The sequence below is a fragment of the Parasteatoda tepidariorum genome, chromosome 7, assembly GCF_043381705.1.
Source record: "Parasteatoda tepidariorum isolate YZ-2023 chromosome 7, CAS_Ptep_4.0, whole genome shotgun sequence".
Taxonomy (NCBI): domain Eukaryota; kingdom Metazoa; phylum Arthropoda; class Arachnida; order Araneae; family Theridiidae; genus Parasteatoda; species Parasteatoda tepidariorum.
This window is the reverse complement of record NC_092210.1, coordinates 32,177,797-32,192,031: the sequence shown is the minus strand read 5'-3', so window position 1 is coordinate 32,192,031 and position 14,235 is coordinate 32,177,797. Positions and strand designations below refer to the sequence as shown.

The 14,235-nt window shown below is 27.6% G+C and overlaps 1 protein-coding gene across 1 annotated transcript; it reads right to left on the bottom strand.

Moving 5' to 3' along the window:
• Window positions 1-12,756: 12,756 nt before the first annotated feature.
• LOC107446694 (uncharacterized) lies at window positions 12,757-14,007 on the bottom strand. The gene has a single exon (XM_016061406.3). It carries the CDS (start codon window positions 13,941-13,943, stop codon window positions 13,299-13,301), a length of 645 nt encoding a protein of 214 aa, XP_015916892.3. The 5' UTR covers window positions 13,944-14,007; the 3' UTR covers window positions 12,757-13,298.
• Window positions 14,008-14,235: the final 228 nt, after the last annotated feature.

Below are 14,235 nucleotides of genomic sequence, written 5' to 3'. Positions count from 1 at the left end.
AGTACAGTTCGAATTAAAGCAATCGTTTATTTTGTTACGATTAAATAATTGGCAAAGTCTTCTTACATAAAATAATAATATTAATATATTTCAAAAACAATGAGCTTTTTTAAAAAAAACATCGAGTTTCAAAAGAAAAAAACAATGAATGAGAAGTAATCACGTGAAGTGAAGTAGGATTATGGACGGAGCGAGCAAGGACAAAGCCTCCTAGTAAGTTAGAAGTTAGTTTTAAAAAAAAATAAAAAAATAAAAAATAAAAACTTTTATTGCTTCGATTAGTTTATGTAACTCATTATATATGAAGAGAATAATTTTAATAAAGAGAAGAAATGTGTACATATCAAATTTTAAATGCATACAACACATGTTTATAACAACAAAAATCTAAGTATAAAAGCACTAATTTTAACATTCTTTAATATTTGAAAAATTTTATTTTACTAAAAAAAGCTATATATGATCTTAGATGATCTAACACACCTGTAGATCTAATTCATAATAGTGGTAACACTAATTTTGATATTTTTTCCTTTCTCAGTTTTAAAATTAATTTGTGACTCTAATGTGTTTAATCTTCCGTCTTTGATTAATTGTTAAAAAAAATATTCATTAAGAGTGTTGATTAAGAAACATCATCGATGCACATACAACGCGCAAAATAAATTTGAAAAAAGGAACACCTAAGTTACTTATGATCTAATGACTGAATTCTCCTGCACTAAAATGTGATCTTAATTTTTCGAATAATTTACCTGAAATTTGCTAATTAATTGATGCAGACTATGTTTTTAATTACAAAAATCACAAAAGCGAACTTTGACTGTTGCTGCCCTGTAAAAATAAGGTTATTTTTATTCGAATTTGAATTTTTTTTAAACCCTAGATGAGTTGCAATCAATAAACCAAAGTCCTTTTAGTTTAGTCGTAAGAATGGTTGAAAGTTTTCATCCTCTAATGTTAATTTCACTTTTTTATGTATTTAATCATGCACTACCGTACAATGAGGGGAGAGATACTTTCAGTTTTTAAAATTTTTTGAAACTTCTCAAGAAATACCTAAGGAATTATTTTGTAACTTTAGAGGTATTTAGTTCCTGCATTATTTCATACTTTGTAATAAAATTAAAAGTATTCAGAGGTTTGACTGACCGACAATAAATTACGAAAGAAAACAAGTATTTTTGAACACCCTCTGCAAGAAAATTAAACAATAAGCTTGTAACTTAAGTAGTAGGAAAACTAAACAATAGGCTTGTTAATTACTTATACTATTATTTTTAATAACTGCATAAAATTTCTTTAACCTTGCGTAAATATTAATGGAAATATGAACATTTCCATAAAAAAATAATAAAAAAACGTCTTTAGTTTTATTGCTATAATTCTAAAAATATTCAATGGAATTAAACAAAGTTTTTGGAGCAATTTAAAATTAGTTTCAAAATTATTAATTTTAAAAAAATCGTTTAAAACTGCACAAGATACGAGTATTTAAAGATTTTTATGAGAGACTTTTTAACTGCTCGTACACAAAAAAAATTTAAATATGATTTTGCAACGAATTGTATCTAGCAACAAATGAAAAAGTTTGATTTGAATATCATAAAAAAATTTTAAAAAATTCAAGCAATATTCAAAATAATGCTCGTTCTTTTTAAAAGAAAGTTTAAAATGATAAGGGATTTTGTCTTCCGAGCGATTATTTAAGGCATTATATTCAATTATTAATAAATTTTAATTTTGTCTCATGATACAAAATAAAATTTTTGTAAAACCTCTGATCACAGTTCACCTTAAACAGTTCAAAAACTGCTTAGAAAATTGCTTGTAACTTTTTTCATTTCTGAAATATTCAAATTAATCTTTTTTACTAGTTGCCAAATACGATTCATTACAAAATTACGAAAAAACTTTTTTTTAAATTTTTTCTGCACTTGCGCAGTATAAAAACTAACTACCATAAATACTTATATTTTTGTAAGTTTTGAACGATTTTTTTTTTTTAAGTTTTGAACCATTAATTTTATAACTAATTTTAAATTCCTCCAAAAATTTTGTTTATTTCCATAGAATACTTATAAAGTTATTGAAAAAAGCTTATGGCGAAAAAATGAGTTTCTCATACGAATGTCCATATCTCTATTAATTTTTACTCTAGATTTGCAAACTTTTTTGACAACCAAAGTAAGGGATACAAATTGCAAACTCATTGTCGGAAAACTGGCTAAAGATGTTGCAAAATAGTCTTTTAAATATTTCTTGAGAAATTAAAAAACATATAAGAAACTGAAAATATCTCTTCCCATATTGCAGATTAGTATCTCCGAAACTATTAAAGCAAATCAGAAACTCTTTGCCCATAATTACAAAACTTATTTCTCCAAAAATATTTCCTTACAAATTAATTTTTATTACTTATGAAAGAAATATGATAAAAATATTGCGAATAAATAAGAAAAATAATGATGATAATAATTAAATGTTGTTCCTTTTTATCAATTTAATTTAATCAATTTTATCAATTTTACTTTAAAAAGGTTTAAAAAAATTTCAATCAAGTCGAAAATAAAGTATATTTATTCAAAGAAAATACTTTTTTAATTTTCTGATTTTATAACCTAAAATACCAATAGCAGAATTCTATATTTAAGATTAGACTCTAAAATATCTGAGCACGTGAAAATATGATCATAAGATCAAATATTATTTAGGTATTCCGTTTTTCATTTTTTATTTTATGCACCATACAACAAGATTTGCCTGCATCTTTTCTCCTATAGGTAACAATGTGTAAAGATGGAATAATATTATGAGAAACTTTAATTATGAGTTTATTTAACAAGTAAAACGTGTTTTATAATAAAAAACGAAAGTTTTTCAACAATTTTAAATATAAATAATATTTGTGAAATCAATATCCAACTCATTTTTGTCCTAAGTAATTTATATTTGTGTAAATAAATATAATATATTTATCCAACTAATATAACTTTAAGTATTTATTCATGTAAATAAATTTAAGATCTTTATCTTATTTATATTAACCCTAAGTATCGTTTGTTTGTGTTAATATATTTTATATCGTTTTCCAAATGATATTAACCTTAGCAAATTTTACTTGTGTAAATAAATTAAACATCTTTATCCATTTTATATTGACCTTCACTGACTTTTACTTATGTTAATATATTCAATATCTTTATCCAACTGATATTAACCTAAAAAAATTTATTTTATTTTGTTTGTGTAAATAAATTATTATTTTTATCCAAATAATATTAACCCTAAGTACCTTTTTGTGTTAATAAATGAAATATCCTTATCCGATTTATATTCACCCTAAATAACTTTTATTTGTGTTAATATATTAAATATTTTTATCCAACTGATAATAATCTAAAAAAAATTTTATGTGTCTAAATAAATTTAATATCGTTATCCAAATGATACTCACCCTAAGTACCTTTCATTTGTGTTAATAAATGGAATATCTTTATCTAATAGATATTAACCCTAAATACCTTTTTGTGTTAATAAATGAAATATCCTTATCCGATTGATATTCACCCTAAATAACTTTTATTTGTGTTAATACATTAAATATTTTTATCCGACTGATAACAACCTAAAAAAAATTTTTATGTGTCTAAATGAATGTATTATCTTTATTCAAATGATACTCACCCTAAGTACCTTTCATTTGTGTTAATAAATGGAATATCTTTATCTAATAGATATTAACCTAAGTAACTTTTATTTGCATAAATAAATGTAATGTCGTTATCCAACTGATATAAGTAGTTTATACTTTTGTGAATAATTGAACTCCAATACAAAATTGTTATAAGTCACAAAATCTTTGCAACTATGCTTTAAAATTTTTGCTTAGTAATTGAAGGAAGTCGACGGTAATATAAAAGTTATCCAAATGGCCAAACGAACTAATGAAAAATTTAATCACAGTTATTTATAAATTCTAAATTAAACCAACCTAAATGTTTGAAATGTTTAATTTTCGTTTACGTCATAAGATCCATTAAAAAGTTCATTGCCTTATTTTCCAAGGAAAATAACTTTTGTAGTAATTCACAACTCACTCCTTTTAAAAGAAAGCTCTTGCTCTATATGATTCATTACATAATATAGGTCACAGACATTCTTAGTTCATTTATAAAATAAATGTTTATTTACATTTCATATCATGACATGGTTATATTCAAAAATCCTTTCTAAAAAAAGAAAACCAGAAATTTGACTAGATTTTTTGTCTCAGAAATCTAAATGTTGCTTTGGCATTATTTTCTGAACAAGTTTAAATTTTGGATAAATGTATGAAAAAACTACAGAGTTTTCAAATTACTTATATATTTACCACTCACCTTTAACGTAAGACTTTCTAAGATGCTAAATTAATATATAATTGATAAAAGTTCCTAAACTAAGTATTTTTATTTCTGTTGCAATATGCAATATATTATTTCAACAATGTTTTCGAACTATTAATTATAAAATTTAAAACCGGAGTTTTTTGCAGAGTAGTCATTGTATAAAATGTATTAACATTTTAAAGAACAAAAAATGATTTAGGCTGAATAAGTGCTCTGCGAAATTTTTGAGTTCCGCGAAAAAATTGAGACTTTTTTTCGGGACAGCAATGATTTTTGAAACTTTTAATTATATTTATAGCCAATTAACAATCCATTATTTATTTAATAATATATTATTTATTTAATACTATTTAATAATTTATTTAATAATTCGGTTGCATAAAAAAAGAGAGAGCAAAATAAAAATAAATTTAAAAAAAACTCTGAAAATAGCATATTGAATAAATTATGAAGAATTGAATTTTATTATTTATATTACATTTCAATTTCCTATTTAACTTTTCAACTCAAAATAAAAAATAAAAAAACTTATTCTGCATTGGGAAAGTATGCCTCCCTGATAATCGCTGTCAACGTTTATAACAGTTCTTTTTTGTTTTCGCTTCAATGAAATCCATAACATAAATTATTGTTTCCGTATTAACCTCATACATATACCGAAAAAACTTTAAAACTGGACTACACAATTAAAAATTATGAATCAAACTCTAATAAAAAATACCGGCACTTAGGGTGCCGGTACTTTTCGTCGTAAAATCCATTTTTGCCGAAACATTTACGGAACAAAAATCTGATATGCCGTACTTTTTACAGTAATAATTACCTCAAAATTAATGAATCACTCTAATTAAATGAATATTACTGTAGAAATTACGATACAATATTTTTCTCTAAAAATGGATTTTACGGATGATTAACCCAAAGTAACGGTTCTTCATATGTACCGTAATTTGATCCAAAATATTTTATAGTGTAAATGCTCCTCCAAAACTGTAAATTTAACTTTCTGACATAAAGCCAAATTATAGGGCAATTATTGATTAAACGGTGAACTATTTTTAGTTTCTTACTTTAAGAGTTATTAGTAGTCTTACTTTGGTTAACGTATTAATAATTACTTTATTTAAAAAATCGGAGTTCCCCCGGAAGAAAGTTTATCCATATCTGAAAAAAGTTAGAAACGACTTCTTTAGTCATTCTAAATATTGACAAGAGCTCTACCCACGCCATCTTGGATTTTATGTTTAATTTTTAAATTAGTTTCCTTGATATTTTCTGGACTTAACAAACTTTTGGCGATAAAGTATTATTAGACAGAGCAGTAACTTTCTAAAAAGGGTTGAGGATAATGGGGTCACTTTATTAGATTAGGAGAAATAGCACTTGATAATTTTTAGAAGTTCTGGGAATTTTTCTTCAAAACTTTAAAACAATTATAAAATGGTTTTGAGAAAGTAATTTAAAAACAACGATGCTTATCAAAAATATAAAAACAAGCTACTATATATCTTTACCTAACAAGCTACTATATATCTACTATATATATCTTAAAATACAGCCAGCTTTATATCTCAATTTGTGATTGGGTGGCGGCCTTCTATTTTACATGCAACGAAAAATAGTGCCAAATAGAGTTAACATCCTTCATCAGTTTATTTGTGATAATTAAATAAAGATGATTAAAGACATATTTGGAGTTTCCCTCTCCGTCTCCACCCTTTCAACAATTGAGTTCAATCCTGAAAGGAAGGGAAAGGAAGAGGACGCCATGCGATGGGAAAAACCTTTCGTCGCGAATTTTCTTTTCCTCCATAACTAATTTAAAATTTAAAGTATGGAAAAAGTGAGTCCTGACAAACCTAAAGTTGGCCATTAAGTTTCAAATATTAAAAAGAAATGTTTAAAATGTCAAAATGAAAATAAATTGTATGTATTGAGCGATGGAGAAGTTGTCGTCTAATAATTTGTTTGCTCTTTGATATCTTAAAANGGAATACCTTGTAAAGGCAATATCTTTTACTCCGAAACGGACAAATGAAAATGAAACAAATGTGGGTAGAAACGATCAAAACGAAACAAATACGCATTTGAGTTACCTTATTAGAATAGCTGATGAAAAAGTAGATATAGAACATTTTCCATGTGATGATGCAGCAAAAATATTCAATGCTTTAAAAATTAGAATATATTAAAAATGTATTATAATTAAAGAAATGATTTTTTTCACGTCTCTCTGTGTTTTTGTTTTTTAATTTTTAGTAATCTCACTTAACTTTTTGAAATCTCACCCTGTTTTTGAGAAAGGGTGAGAAATTCTCACCCATTTTTTTTCTGCGATGTATTAATGTAGTAATGGATGTGAAAGAGAATTTCTCCCGTGTTATGGCGTCCTCTTAAACAAAGTATAAAATAGGAGAATTATAATATAATTCGCTTAATCATTTAAAAGAGTGCCTAGGCATTCTATAGAATGACAAATTTTCCTCAGACGAATATGAAATATGAGAGTCATTATATAATTTGCCTTATCATTGTATGGAATGCCTAGACATTCGATGGAATAACCGATGAACTAGGCATAATGATTAATGCTCTTTAGGCAAAATGTAAAAATTGTTATTATCTGCTTTGTAGGTCATGGTAAGGAAGGCTTTTAGGCTTTTTATTTATAAATCAATAAAATGCCTAGGCCAGTGATTCTCAACCACTGTGCCGCGGCACTTTTGTGTGCCGCCAAATTCTTAAAATGTGCGGCCAAATATTAGAAATGATACATTAAAAATTATAATGCTTTTTTTATTGCGAGTAAAGCTTAAATTTAAGAAAAGTGTATATATAATACTATTATATATATTCTTTTTTATGATTTTTCCACGCCTTAACTAGTCGGCGACTGTCTTGTCTCTGACAATCTTAAAATAAGAAGGAAGAGTTTAAATTGTCTTTGACAAAAAATTTCAAAAAAAGTTGAAAACTTTATGACTATTAAAATTATTAATTAACAATCATTAACTAATCATTAAAGTAAGCGATGCAATTTATAATTCTAAAACAAATTAACAAAGGATAACTAATAAAAAATAAGCCAATAATTAATAATTAGCAATAAAACTAATTAACAAGAAATCGCAAAAAAAAATAATAATTAATGTAAAAAACTAACAGTTAATAACAGTAGAAAACAAGCTAACAATTAATAACTAGCAAAAGAAATAAAAAACTGTTGCTAACTAATAAAAAATTATTCGAAAGAAATAATTAATCCTTTAATAAACGTGCTTTTGTAGTACATATTATTTTATTTCACATTCAAAATTATTATCTCAAACTATTTAACACAGATAGGTAAGTAAACAACTTTTAAACTAATTTTCTTCATTGTGTGCCGTCAAATTTCGAAATCGTTAAAGGTGTGCCACCGCAGAAAAAAGGTGGGGAATCACTGGCCTAGGCAATGCGTGAAATATTAACCGTTTCATACCTTGACAATTGATTTCTGGCATTCCATAGTTAATTTTCTATTTTGTTTGTTACCGTCTAGGATTTCATATCTTGACCGTAACAAATACACCTTAGTCTCAAAAGTTTATATAACTTACGAAACTTTTCATATTGGTGCAAACGGTTTCAAAAATTATACCAATGATTTAATTTGAAATAAAATACAGATAATATAAATTTGAATTAATGAGAATAATAATTAATATTAATTTGCTTTAATAAAATTCATAATAAAGATAAATTTGCATTACAAAAACCTACAAGTCGAATTGGGGTATTTTTTTTCTGGAGAATCAAAATCTGCAACAAAAATATTGGGGTTCATTAAAGATTTTAAATACTCCAATGCATATTTTTCGATATATTTTTTCATTTCCCCACTCTTTAGACACCCTGTATGTTCCGATCTTGGCCAAAGTTCCGATAATAACTGCCTCATCTGTAAACCACTCTCATAATATTCCCTTTTCGTTCTATGCCTTATTTCTCTTGATGGCATTTGCGTCAATACTGAAACGGACGTACATCTTTCGATTTTTTTCTCTTTTGCTTTATGTACTTAGATCCTAAGTAATTTAATTTATGAATGTATCTACGGGATTTAATTCATAATTACACGTGGTATTATATACGCGATATAGCTTTATCAATATATATATATATATTGATAGATAATCGGATGGGTTTTCTTGTAAATATTTTTAGTTTAGTTAAACAGAATAGAATTTATTTATATTGAACAATTATTATTTCAATTTAATATCGTATATTTTGAAAAACTGTAAGAAACTTTACTTTATTTAGTACAGTGTATTTGACTATGTGTATATGTTTCTTTTTTTATGTAGTCTATTGTAATATAAATCTTTTATTAATTTTCTTTTTTTCAATATGTATTTAAGCAATCAAAAATTAGTTTACTTTAGTTCTGGTAGATGGCGATACGAGAGAAAATCTTTAACTTCGTCAGCGTTTATTTTAGTTTGAATAATTCTTCTTATGTGTGAATATTTTTATTATGCACACCCTCTGTGTGTCTTCAACCCTCACAAGAAAAAAAATACATTTTATTTTTTTACCCGTTCTTAGTGCAGGATGAAAAAAGTAATTCGTAAATAAATCGATATTGATCATAACTACAAAATCATGCCCATAACTGAAAGTCATCTACCGGCTCAATTAATAAAAATAAAATAGTTACCAATTTTTTTATTTATTATGTTTTTCCCTTACCGTTGGCTATACGTCCTTAGATTAAAGAAAGCGAGTTTGTAAAATTTTATCTCATTGAAATCATCGAAAAAATACATTTTAATGTTCATGTTTATATATTTCCATACAATGTTTATATATCTCTATGTCGCAAAAGATTTCATTCATTGAAAACATTACTTTTAATAGATATTTATATTGGAATACTTGAAATGATATTCTCATTAATTAAANTATGCTGTCGAATTCCAAACTACGCAAAATGTCGTATTCAATAGACATAAGTGCGAGCGATGCCAAACGATCTTGATTCATTGTTGAACGCAAATAATTTTTTATCAATTTTAATCTGGAGAAAGATCTTTCTCCTTCTGCATTTGATCCAGGAATCGACAAATATATTCTTAATGCAATGTGAACGTTAGGAAAAATATTCTCAAGTTTATCTTTAATTTGAGCCTTCAACATTTTTTTGTTCAGATTTATGTTCATACAAATTTGAAAATAGTAAAAATTCATAACGTATTATCAAATCATAATGGTATTATCGATATCAACTGCAATATCGGCAGTATGTCGGTATTGCAGATAAAAAATGTTCGATAAACAAATTTGTAAATTAAAATCCATATTAATAAAAATGTTTAAAAATATATGCAAGTGAATTTTAGCATACATTTTGAAAAGAGGGGAGGAGTGGGGGAAGGAGGGCCCAAAAACGGTTATGCCTAGGGCCTACGAAAGGTATAATCCGGCTCTGAATTTCATTCATTAAAAACATTACTTTTAATCGATATTTATATTAGAATACTTGAGGTGATGTTCTCATTCATTAAACTGACGGGTTTTTTTAACCTTGAAATCGTTAATTGTTATTTATTTTCATCAAGTGTTTCTTAAATCAGCAATTCTGGATTGATTTAGATTTTATAATTTTCTGGTAGTAATATTCTAATTTAAAATATAAAAAGCAATTTATACAGCATTATGACTACACTGGAGAGATAATTCAAAAGGTCTTTTTAAGATAACTTTTCCAAATTTGAGTTCCGGGACGCTTAAATGTCTTCCTCCGGCACTGGATGGAACTACCACGTATTTCCGTTACTTGGAGAGGAAAACCACAAAAAATCTTCCATGATCTGCCCAACGGCAACGGTAATCCATATACCACTAAGAATATTTTACGCCAGCAAGTTGGCGCAAGCCGTGAGTCGAGTTCGTGTCAACCAGCGACAGCTGGTATTCAAACTTGGATCACACCTCTTTAGAAAACAAACGCTCTATCCCCTCAGCGACAACGGATCTGTAAGCTACACTGAAAAAAACTGCGGTGTAATACCTACCTGAAAAACACAAAAAATTGTGAGAATGATTACTTTATTCCATGTTATTATCAAATCGAGCGTTCGTAATCACTTAAAATGGCTATAAATGATAAAAACTGACCCATAAATGATAAAACTTACACCAATCTGTATCTCGTTGGTGAAGAAGGTTGTGTTTTTTCAGAGCTCCGAAAATTTGGCAAATAATTAATAACATTTAGACTATTTAACTAAATTCTTATAAGAAATGGTAGTTGTTGAGCACGTTTTAAGCGTATAACAAATGGTTTTAGACTATTATTAAAAGTTTAAAAATGATTAATTGTGCAAATTTTAAGATATTGACAAAATGGCGGTTTGTTTACATGAAGTATACTGGTTAAAAATGAGTTTTTCTAGTCGAATTTAATCAATAAATTAGCCATAGCCTATTGATTACCAAGCATGTTTCAATAATTTAAACTGATTGATAAAAGAAATATTATTCCGGTCGATCATTTGCCAAATAATTTCCATCCTCTTGTCGAATTGATTTGATAAGCTATTTATATAAACTGCTATGAAATGCATGCATATTTTTAGTTGAATAACAAAGATTTTTATATTCTCATAAGAGTTACATAGTTCTATCAATTTTGTAAACTAATTTTCTAATAATTTACTTACATTCTCTTCTGTTTTTTTCGAATCCATATTGATATTCTGTCTATGCAGCGTATATGTTTAATTAACAAACTAATTTTACTTTAAGAATTATTGCATATATGCATCCCAAATTTATGATTCTTGCTTCAAATTGTATCGTAAAAATAACTTTACTGATTCTTATGTGTAGCATATCTTACTGTACTATAACATGGGGGTTGTTAGTTTACGTCAAGTATAGTAAAAGAACATTCTAGGCGTTTCCCTACACCAGGTCTACACTACATCTTTGGTTTTGGTGTAGTGGAACACTTAGTAAAACACCACTTTGGTGCAAAGTAGTTGCCACTATTTTTGGTGCGTAGATACACGAAGATTTTTCATAGCGTGTAGTAAAACAATTGTGTATAGTAAACCATGGATTGCATAATAACTCAAACTGGAAACGGTATTCATCTCCCTTAAGTGTTGCATATTTTTTAAATTACTATTGAGCAACAATTAAACAATTAATGCTTGAGAGATACATGTGTTTCAGTGATTAAGCTTTGAGTTGACTCTGGAACAATGATTTTTGAAAAATTTGAGTAAACAAACAATGCATGAGCTTCATGTTTTCTTTCGCACACTGTCTTATTTTGAGTTTAAAAAGTAATATTTCAATACAAATGTAAGATTTAAAATAAAAATGAGACCTCGTATAAAAATCAATTTTATTTAATACAACTATTCATAACTAACTAACACTATTTTATAATAACACAACTATATACACTCAAATGAAATCAGATAAAATATACATACAATGTAATATACTCTATGTAACAATATATGAGCAACTGATTAATTGATCAAGATTTTGAAACTACAAATTTAAAATTTTATGATGATTTAAAAATATTACCAATTGGAGAGAAAAAAAAGTCTTACCGGACAGAGAGAAATAATTTTTTAAAAACTATTCCAATTTGAAATACAGAAACAAGAAATAGTTTTAAACATTTCCGACTTCTGTTTTGAAACTAACATTTTACAGAATATAATTAATAACACAATATCTTTATCAATTGTTACATTATCCTATGGGTATTTGTGCGTTTTTCAATTTCTCTTTATGTAACAAATGATATACAAAACAAAATTTAAATGAAGAATAAACTTTGGTGTTGATAAAACTGGAAAATTTATTTTTAAAATATGCTAGACTACGCCAAAAACAACACTATTCGCGATCACCTTCAGAAATCGTGGTAGAAAAAAAAAAGATGCCGTTTGGCAAAACCGCAAATAGGCCTAAACCGAATATTACAAATCCATCCCCAATCATATCTACGAAAAATAATTCATTATTAATTTTTTTAATAATTATTAGTATTAGTTTGTTTAATAATTTAGTATTTTTTTAATAATTTAGATCAATTTCTTTAACAATTTACATTATTTTTTGGCGAAAAAACATAGGTGAGAAACATTTTATTCACAATGGATACTCTTGCCTAATACATATTTAAGCCGTTGTCCAATATACATTTGCCCGGTATTCAAAACACTGATGTTTTTTTTTTCAAAGCTAGGGGCTATTGCTCGGTATAATCTACCAATACTTGTAGATAATTTTAAAAAACTTCTAAAATTTTTACTTTTTCTCTACTTAATGTTGAAAATATTTTATAGCAATTCTATGCACCCTTTGTCTTTTTCCGTTATATATTATATTTCTTAGATTTTATGACTGATTTAACTTGCTTTAAAACAAACACTCCCGCTTGTCAACCTTTAAACTTTGAATTAAATGTGCATTTTTTTATTAACTCTTTTGTGCTTTCTTTCATGTGTATGTGCTTTTTTATTATTATTTACCATAGCAAATAAGCTCATTTCTGTTGCCCTGGCATGGATCTAAAGATGCAAAAGTGATTCCATCAACAACAAAAATACGAATCCTAATCATAATAAATATGATTTGAGTATCCGTTTTTTTTTTAATCTGTCGAAATTTTGTCATCGTGGTTGCGTCCAGTTCGCGTTTCTGAAAGTTGCGACTTAGCAATCTGCAATTTTGTTCAGGAAACTTTTCATTTTAGATGGGGTGGTAGTTTTCAGCGGATATCGCCTCCATTTTTATTTCATTTTGTGAACACACAAAAATTTTTTTAATCAGTTTTTTTCACAATAAAGAATGAAGGTCAATCAGGTACGAATTCAAACATTCCAAAGTCATTTAATAGTCACCCCACCAACCCCTCATATTAAATCCGTTACTTTCTTCCTGATCATCATTGTTGTTAAACATTTTGCTGCTAACGTTTTTTCTTTTTCTGCTTTCCTTTATGAAATGAATCACTGGCTCGGCGCCGTAAACTTCTCCACCCTCCTCTTCACCGCTTTGATCCACGTACCTAAGTTTACTTTCAGTTGCTAAGGAAGATGCTTTGGATTTCTTCGTGGATGAGCTCGGTTTTCGCCTGGATCCCATCAGCCTTCTGTAATCTTCAAACCCTGGAAAATCCGACAGCAGTTCAGATGGCAAGCGTCTCTGTTTCCTGGAATGAGAATCTTCTGTTTTCTCATATTCATCCGAGTTGTTCTCTGGCTGATCTTCTTGCTCATTGGCCCGAGCACCAATGTAGTCGTTGAGCTGAAGCATCATGAATTTGGATCCAGGGTTCCAAGACAGGAAACCTGGTTGTGTTCTTGAATTGAAGTTGTTGTCGTCTTGATAGAAATAGTCGTTTGGTGAGTCGTTGTCTCGATGTATGACTCTCTCGTCTCGTCGCTGTTCTTCAGCACTCTCTGCTAAGTCGTAAAACGGTGGTGGTCCAACTGGCATAGATGCTCTAACGTTGATGGGTAAGGATATCAGCATAGGACGAGCTGGGCCATCTCCTGAGACTGATGAAATGTAAACCACGACAAGGAAACAAGTTGAAATGAACCCCTTAAAAATGAAAAATATATAAAGGTATACGAGCTTTAGTAAATAAATTACAGTAAAAAAAAGTTTTGGTTTGAATTATTTAATTACTTCTATGAACTGATTATGTTGAATAATACATTCTTATTTTATACTGTATCATTCCTGTTATAATTTTAAAATTTATGTTTAAAAAACACGATACACCACGCTCACGAAAAAGCTAAGCGTGCATCAAGAACTG

Coding starts and splice junctions, on each gene's coding strand:
- LOC107446694 (XM_016061406.3), bottom strand. CDS start 13,943: ATGCTGATATCCTTACCCATCAACGTTAGAGCATCTATGCCAGTTGGA.